A 9,137-nucleotide genomic window follows, 5' to 3' on the forward strand; every position below is an offset into this window, starting at 1 on the left:
CGAGTATTAAAACTCCCGAAGTTGGAGTTATAGCGTGCTCGTAACTCTACAGTGCAGCGAATGAGGAATAATTTTGTAAAACATACCTTCCTTCTATCTCCTTATTTTCTTGAACCGCAAACTAAATACCACAATGCGAGTTTTGCTTGAACTTCAAATATTCCACATAAATGTCGCTCACAACATTTTAAATAAAAATCGCGACTCGCATGCTTTTATCGTAGCTTTCCCCTTTTACCTTATCCTACGTTAATCCTTCTCGAATAAATTAAAAATTATAAATACATTAAAAATTATAAAAAAATATTAATAAAATATTTGCATATGCATTCATTTACGAGTCTAATTTTATTCTTCTTTGAATCATACTTTTTTAATTCATATTTAATAACCCTTTACATTGCGCCAGACAAGGGGGCGTTCAGCATGCAACTGATTGCAAAAATAGTAGCAGATAACAAATCAAATTGGAAAAATACCTACTTAAAAGTTCAATTGGACAGTATCAATTGGACATTTGAAGCTATCGGAACAATTTAAACCGGTTCAGGCAGCAATTGCAATTAGCGGCAATATGAAATCTAGAATATTTACAGTTCTCGTAGGCTGTAATATATTGGTAAATATTTATGAACATTTTAAATTTAGCATAAAATAAATACAAAATCTCTTCTCTTACAGATTCTGGCCACAGCCCAAAATACCATATCGGATCGGTTTTATGATAAATCGGAAAAATGTTTCGATCAGCTACATGTACCACAACGTTATAAAGCGTCCTTTCAGGCATTTCGTTATCCCGATGAAGAGATTGTACACAAATATGTTCATTGCTTGGCAATGGAATTGGAAATATGGACAAATCGTTCAGGTTTTAATATCGAGAGAATTTATAATCAATATCGTAATCGTGTCAATGATGAGGTGATGTTACCCACCATCAGCAATTGTAATCGTTCGGCTCAGAATAGTAATAAGGAATTGTGGTGTTATCGTGCCTTCTTGTGTATCCTTAACACGGATGTGGGTAAATGGTTTAAGGAGGATGTTCAACGTTCGCGTCAGGCAAATAATATACCGAATGGACATTAGTAGAGTGGTTTGTAAAAACTGTTTGACATCTTTGTGGAAATTTAATAAAAATTGTGAATTATTTCTAACTCAAACATTTAAAAGGTGCCATTTTATTTGTTAATTAATGAACGGCATTTTTGAAAGCCGTTGAGGAGAGAATGCCAGATTTATCGAGGTTTCATGGAGATTATAGGAGCTATAGTAAAAATTACTGCAAAAATTCTTTATAATTCTGCATATTTGTGGCTTTAATTTTAAAATTGCACTGTGCAACAAATTTAAATTGTTTGATAATTATCGGGAAATCCCAAAAAATTATGATAGAGGGGCTATAAATAGAAAATACATACATCGGCTTTTTGTAAGTTTACCACGGGAGGTAACCCAAAAAGGCGTGGCAATATTTCACCTTCGTGGAGGAGGTACCAGAAGGAGTGGACCAATGGGTCCCATCTTTGGACTTAATCTGGACTTCGTAAAGATAATGGGTTGTGCAAAGTTTTGTTCACATCGGACATTCCCTTCGCCTGATATTGGATTAACAAATATTGAAAATTTTGACCATTGGTGGGGGAGGTACTAGAAGGAGTGGACCAATGGGTGTCATCTTCCTACTTGATCTAGGCTTGGTAAAAGTAATAGGTTGTACAAAGTTTCATTAAAATCGGATAGTCCGTTATTATAAAATTAATTTTTAGCACAATGTTGAAAATTTTGTGGGGGAGGTACCAGAAGGAGTGAACCAATGGGTCCCATCTTCAAACTTTATCTAGGCTTGGTAATAGGTAATAGGTTGTGCAAAGTTTATTTCAAAACGGACATTCCATTAGCTTGATATTGGCATTATAAATATTGAAAATTCAATATTGATCTAGGCTTGGTAGAGATAAAAGGTTGTACTAAGTTTCAATAAAATCGGATAGTCCGCTTGAATGTTATTATAAAATTAATTTTTTAGCACAATTTTGACCATTTTGTGGGGAAAGTACCAGAAGGAGTGGACCGATATCAGAGATGGTCTGTCAGAAACAGTGACGTTAATGACGTACATTTCCGACGCATAAAACATATGTCAGAAACGTCGGAAACCTACCCAAATCCATTAGGTTGACGTTTACTACATTTATTACATATTATAGAGGTATATGACGTTTTCGACGTTTACACCTTTTTGACAGTCGAAACCCTAAAAATTCGTCACACGGACCATCCCTGACCGACTAAGTTTGAAAGAAATATTAAGATGTGCAAAGTTTGAATGAAATCGGTTGCTGCCTTCGAGAGTTAAAGTGCGCACCAGCCAGCCAGACGGACATGGCTAAATCGACTCCAAATTTTCTGAAACTGATTTGGTCCAAAGAAACATGGGATCTAAAACCAATATTTCGATGAGGCACATTTTTACCGTATCAAAGGCTATATACCCTCATTAGCCATAAGGCTAAGGGTATAAAATACTATGTATATATATATATATATATACATTCTAAGAACCTTTTTAAATCGCAGATATTCTTCTTAAATAAATTGATAATATTTACGGATATTCTTTAAATGGTACTTCTTCCATTAATATAAGACTTATTATATCTATATCTCTTCTATATCTTCTATATCTCTTCTATAACGACGTAAGTGCATCTAGATGGATGTCCTTCTATGTTGATGCCTTCTATGGATGAATGCTACCTTATGTACAGATAATTCTGTTCCTGGGTCTTCTTTCGATATAAGTTGCTTCATAATTTGTCTTTAAGTTCATGATATGTCAGTATTTCATAAATTCAAGGTTTTGTTTTGATGAAGAAATATTCTGGATCTTCAATACTTGGTATCCCAAGTTTTTGCATTATATAAAACTTGCTATGTCCCTTCTCTATAGAAACCCATTTATACACATACGACATCTACAGATTTTCTTAATATTAGCAAAATAACTTTCGAAAAATAGGAGACCTATTAGTGTAGGTCTTATATATATATATATATATATATATAATTGTAGCGATATATTATTTTTAAAATCAAATGTATAAAATCATCCTCATATTTCTTCATTGTAAACACCTAAATATGCTCAACATATAAAAAACTAATTAAAAATATTTCTCACACTCACACTTGACATATTAATATTTAAAATATTCTTTACAGAATTAGCATGTATTGTCAATTGATTGCCACCTGAATATATAACACTCATTGTGGACATTATAGAAGTTATGTGCTTGTGACAGGAGAAACAGAGGAATGAATCTCAAATCTATTTGGCAAATTAACGACAAAAAAGTTACAAAATAAATTTTTCTTCAGATCTCCATCCCCATATTTTTTTCCATGACTCGCATTGTTCTTTTCATAAACCCACCCTCACACTTACATGTTAAAAATATTGAATTGTTTTCTTCTTTTTTTTTGTAATAAAATTTTAATAGGATATTTCAAATTTTAATGTCATATTTTCTAATAAATTATAAATTTATGAATAGAGTAGAGTGGAGCAAACACGCAAAATGTTGAGTGAATAGCATAAACGTGATGTGGCGACCCCTGCCTTACCCACCCTCCTTCACCACTTACTTCATTGTATTGCAAATTCTTTTTATGTGACAATAATTTCTCCAAAGGTAATTTGTAGGCAAGCGACATTATTGTTATCAGCCTCATTAAAAGTCATTTGATATGCACAGCATACATTATGGCCTAGGTAATAAAAAGCAAATTTAACCTAAGAAGAAGAATAGAACGCTGTGACAAAACGCCACCGTTCTCACCGTCACCGCCATCATTTCACGTGAATATCATCATTAACATATCACAGTTACCTTCGCATTTTTTTTGTGCCACACACTGAAGGGCCATGAATTTGTTGAAATTTCATATTCAGTTTTGTGTCATTTATTATGGTGACGGTTGCTTGCTCGGTAGATTGTTCGACGAAAAATCTCACCTTACTTCCTTTACCATTTCTTCGTAACTTCAATATCTGCTACCGCCAAACAGCCTAATAAAAATCATGCTATTTTCGCACCAAAAGAAAAATAGGGACGGGAATAACATATATAACGTACGTATATGTATATATGACAGTAGTTTGGGTTGGAGTTTCCATATTGGGGGTTTTATTTGTTAAGGTTCAGGGTTCGTAATTTTGTCAACGTAGCATATGTAAATTTTTTAACCGCAATTTTTTAGCACCATAACCGCCCACCTCTAAAATGATGGCATTTTAAATATAATTGTCTATATATAAGAGTGGCAAATAGGAAGCATCGTTTTCATCGCTCCCTAGCTGTTGCCAAAAATAGTCATCAAAATCATGGGGGAGGTTTCCTAGGGGGTGATATTAAAGCAAATTATATGAAATTTTTGCACTAAAAATAATGTTTTGTTGTAATAAATTCAATAAGGAAAATATTAAAGTCCGAGATTGGCAAATGCACGATGCCATATACCATTTAAGGTATAAGGGATTAAAATTCTTATAATTATTTGTAAAACCCATAATAAAGGAAAATAAATAGTGGGAAGAATTAGTTAATTCATCAGCAATTCGGAATGCCAAATTTCAGTCACTTCGGTAGAAAAGTGCAGATAAACCCTTTATAGGGAGCTATATTTAAGAAAATATAGAATATTTTTTACAAATATGTTTTTCATTCTCCACGAACCCGGAATGCTGAATATAGCTGAAAATATTTTCAAAATAGAGAAATACAATAAAATATGACCCGCATATCCTGCATAATAATATTATAGTTTTCCATATTTTAGCCTTTAAAAATATTGGTAATTACTCTCGGAGCTTCCAACAACTTCTGAAAAATGTATTTTATAGTTCTTAATAAATTAAAAACAAAAGTGAAAACAGGTATATATGAGGTATATGTTTTTATCAAATAGATGACCATCTTTAGAGAGCTATCAGATCCCATCTTAAGACTTAATGTAGGTTTGGAAAAATATTACGATTTGCAGAGAATATGGGTAGTTTCCAATTTATTTGGAAAAAGTGCGAAATGTAATCAAAATAGAAAATTTGCTGTATATACCCAATAAAGGTATTTTTTTACAAATAAATATCGGGTTTACAAAAATCTTTTCTTTTGTAACTAATAGTGAAGTTCGATGTAGAATAATTTTGTCCTTGGCGAAATACTCCTAAGATGCAGTCTATATTAAAACTAACTTAAGTCAACATAGAATTTGTTGTCAATATTGTTAATTTTATATTGTAAATTTATAAAAAAACTATAAGGAAAGTAGTAAAGTCGGACGGGGCCGACTATTTGATACCCTTCACCACCTTGGCACATTCAACAGATGAATCCTAACAGACGTCGAATTTTTGAAGGACCATAATCATGTCCTTCTGCCACCTATACTAATTTTTTTCATTTGGTCAGATAAAGGGTTGCTTCTTATGTTATACTAACTTCAGTACCTAGTGCAATATTTTGTGCCGATTGGACCCACCTTGTTAAAGCATTTACATCCTACCTCTAGGTGCCGATTGGACTCACCTTGTTAAAGCATTTACATCCTACCTCTAGGTTATACTAACTTCAGTACGTTGTGCAAAATTTGTGTCAATTTGGCGTTAAATCAGACGAAAATATAAATGTAGAAGCTATATCAAAATCTGAACCGATTTCAATGAGACTTGGCAGAGATTAACAACAGTTCATTGTACAAAATTGTGTGGCAATCGGACACACAAGTGCACAATTTACATACAATCGGAAGAAAACATATACGGGAGCTATATCTAAATGTGGACCGATTTTCAGGAAACTTAATACACATCATTCTAGACCTAATTCATTACGCTATGCCAAATTTTGTGCAAATCGAAAGATATATAGGGACTTTGGTGCACCATTTACATTAAATCGGACGAAAATGTATATATGGGAGCTATATCTAAATCTGGACCGATTTTCAGCAAACTTAACACACATCATTCTAGACCTAATTCATTACGCTATGCCAAATTTCGTGCAAATCGAAAGATATATAGGGACTTTGGTACACCACATACCTTAAATCGGACGAAAATATATGTGGGAGCTATATCCAAATCTGAACCGATTTTCAGGAAACTTGACACTTATAATTCTAGACCTAATTCATTACGCTGTACCAAATTTCGTGGAAATCGAAAGATATATAGGGGCCGTTTATATTAAATCGGACGAAAATATATATGGGAGCTATATCTAAATCTGAACTGATTTTTCCCAATTTCAATAGGGTTCGTCCTTGGGCCAAATAAGTGACATATGCCAAATTTCATCCAATTCGGATTATAAATGCGACCTGTACTTTGTTTACAATTTAACATCGACAGACAGACAGACGACTCAGAAAGTGATTCTATGCATATTCTCAAAAGGAACCATGTGTCTATCTCGTTTCCTTTTGCCTGTTACAAACATATGCACAAAGACATAATACCCTGTACCACAAAGTGGTGAAGGGTATAGAAATTGAAATTTGTTGCCCAGTGTAGTTACTGTAAGGGTACATTCAAAATAAATTCAATATTGTCGAAATCATTAGGGAATCCTTTGTCTTGCAACAATGGGAAAAATTTATGGAAGCAAGGCATCTACCTATTAATAAATCATCCAGAGGACCCATGAATATATGTCATATATATTATCTAGAACAGAGTAAAATAGCCCCTATAAATGTCCATGCCAGTTCCAGTAGCATTATTTCGCCGAATTTATCGAAATTCCTTTAACATCAAAAATTCCTGAACGGAATCTACGAAACCAAAATTGCACATAATTGGCTGTTACAGGATCGGAACCATAAACACTATTCACAATTTTAGCAGCTTGGCATACATTTTCGACTTTGTCCAAGAAATACTGTAAAATGTACCGAATTTTCTCTCTGTTCAGCTCCATTTTTAACACCCTGTAACTCACAACTGAATACACTAAACAAAAAAAAGCAAAATAAAGTTTTTACTGCGAAATTGTTTGATCGATACTTTACGAGAAATTTATCAGTATAGCCTTCTGCCGAAAAATAATAGATTTCTTTTCTCCTCATCCAAATATATACAGATGAGCTCATGTCGTCATATCGAATGATGTTTTACAAGGTTTATACCTAATTCTGAATATAAAACTCTTCCGATGCTAACAAATTTCCATATGTCTCGTCCATGGACCAAACAACCATAAATCATCATAATGCAAGCATATTTACATTATATATGTGGATGTTAAATACTATCTTAAGAAATTCAAAATACACAAAACTTTTACAATAGACCTCGTATGTTTCCAACATGGATAAAGTATATTTAATCGACATTTCTTAAAGGTTTATAATCTAGTGAATAATCTAAAACTAATTACCTTAGCATTTTCTATTTCATAGCAGAATTTTATATAAAGTTCTTATCGATTTACTATACATGTGAAACGTAGACTTTCACAAACAATATTTTCGGATACATTTTCGTCAAAAAAAAATATATATATATTTACCTTTAGTTAAAATCATATCATATATGCATTCGCATAGAAATTTAAATAATTTCCTGTTATTAACCATTTGCTTAACTAACGAAGAAATCCCATACTTATTGTTCCCAGTTGTTATTCAGACGTACACACACACACACTCTCAAACACCCACACAAGTTGCTGTTCTTGTTTTTGGTGTCGACTTAACCTTTTCTTGAATAACAGCAAACTTTTTAATTAAGTCACGATGAAAAGTTTTTGCGTCATCACAGCTTCAGAAAACTACAACAAACAACTCCAAGCTTAAGAAACTGAACACAAACAACAACAACGACGGCAGCGGCAGCAGCATCTTAACACTTGGAATTTTCACTAAAAGAACAACAACAACAAAAACAATAAACTTGGTCAACTACAAAACTATTCAGCATCACCAGAGAATAACAACAACAACTCCATCAACGAGATGAACATGAAAATCAACATTAACTGGGTTCTCATCAACATTAGCAAAAAGCCAGGCATAATAATCATCATCATCACCACCATCAACCTTATTATTTGCCATCCCAACTTAACTCGTTCCTATGGCCTCTACTACTGAAAGTATTTTCGTATTAACATGTTATTCCTAACGAACACTTTTCGAAATTCTTCGCCTTCGCCATCTTCGTCATTAAATTTAGCGTGTGAATCATTATCCACAACTAAGGATTTTATTCCCTTAAACATTTTTCAGTTAACATGGTGTTAGCTGAGAAGGCATTGGTCGTAGGTTTTATGTTGTGGTATTCAATTTTTAACAAGAAGAACAAGAAGAAAACAACAAATCTCAGGTCTCCAACCATTTATTCTATTTAAGCGTCTAATTTTTATTCCTTGGGATTTCAAAAATATGTTCTTGTTTCGAAGTTTTCGAATAACAACAACAACAACAAGAAGAAGAGTATTTATCGTTCGGGTAACGCTAAAACGCACAACAGTTATTTAGCCGGATTACTCGGAATACAACCGCAAAGAACTTTAACTCAACACCAAGCAAACCTAACAGCCAAATGAACGACAGGCACACCAAGGCACACAATCACCCTCTCGCCCACAACAGCGAAATACGTCGTTCAAGAGGCAAATACACACACTCACACACACAACTCATTGTTGAACTTCCAATTTTCCTCACCCGGTTTTATGCGGATGTCTTGGTTAACAATTTAAAAGTTGTTAAGATGAAAACGTATAATTTCAGAAATCCTTTTGCAGCCCTCAGCACCTCACCCCCACCTTCCATTCCTATTTCAGTTTGTAGTTGGAATCCTGAAAGGGGTATTTTCTATGCCAAAGATTTAATAAGTTTATTATGTGTTTAAGTGAAAAGTATTGTTTTTGTTTATATTTCCCCAAAAACTTTGTTTGTTGTTTTTGTTATTGTTGTGTTCTTATTTCCTGTCGAACCCAGAAAACTAGAATAGATTTTAAATTAGAGAATTAAATTTTTAGAATCCATATATTAATCGTCGAGTTTTAAGGAATTAGAAATTTAAGTGGAAATATAGATGGTGAGAAGGGGAATGCTGA

At 33.3% G+C, this 9,137-nt stretch overlaps 1 protein-coding gene across 1 annotated transcript; it reads left to right on the forward strand.

The window, feature by feature from the left end:
• Window positions 1–681: 681 nt before the first annotated feature.
• LOC133331271 (general odorant-binding protein 99b-like) lies at window positions 682–1,110 on the forward strand (the record flags this gene model as incomplete). The annotated part of the gene is made up of 1 exon (XM_061539671.1): window positions 682–1,110. A coding segment is annotated over one exon (411 nt), but the record flags the coding sequence as incomplete, so codon positions are not given.
• Between the last annotated feature and the right edge of the window lie 8,027 nt (window positions 1,111–9,137).

Source organism: Musca vetustissima, unplaced genomic scaffold (assembly GCF_032173495.1).
Source record: "Musca vetustissima isolate MV318-11 ecotype Yass unplaced genomic scaffold, APGP_CSIRO_Mvet_v1 utg18609, whole genome shotgun sequence".
Lineage (NCBI taxonomy): Eukaryota > Metazoa > Arthropoda > Insecta > Diptera > Muscidae > Musca > Musca vetustissima.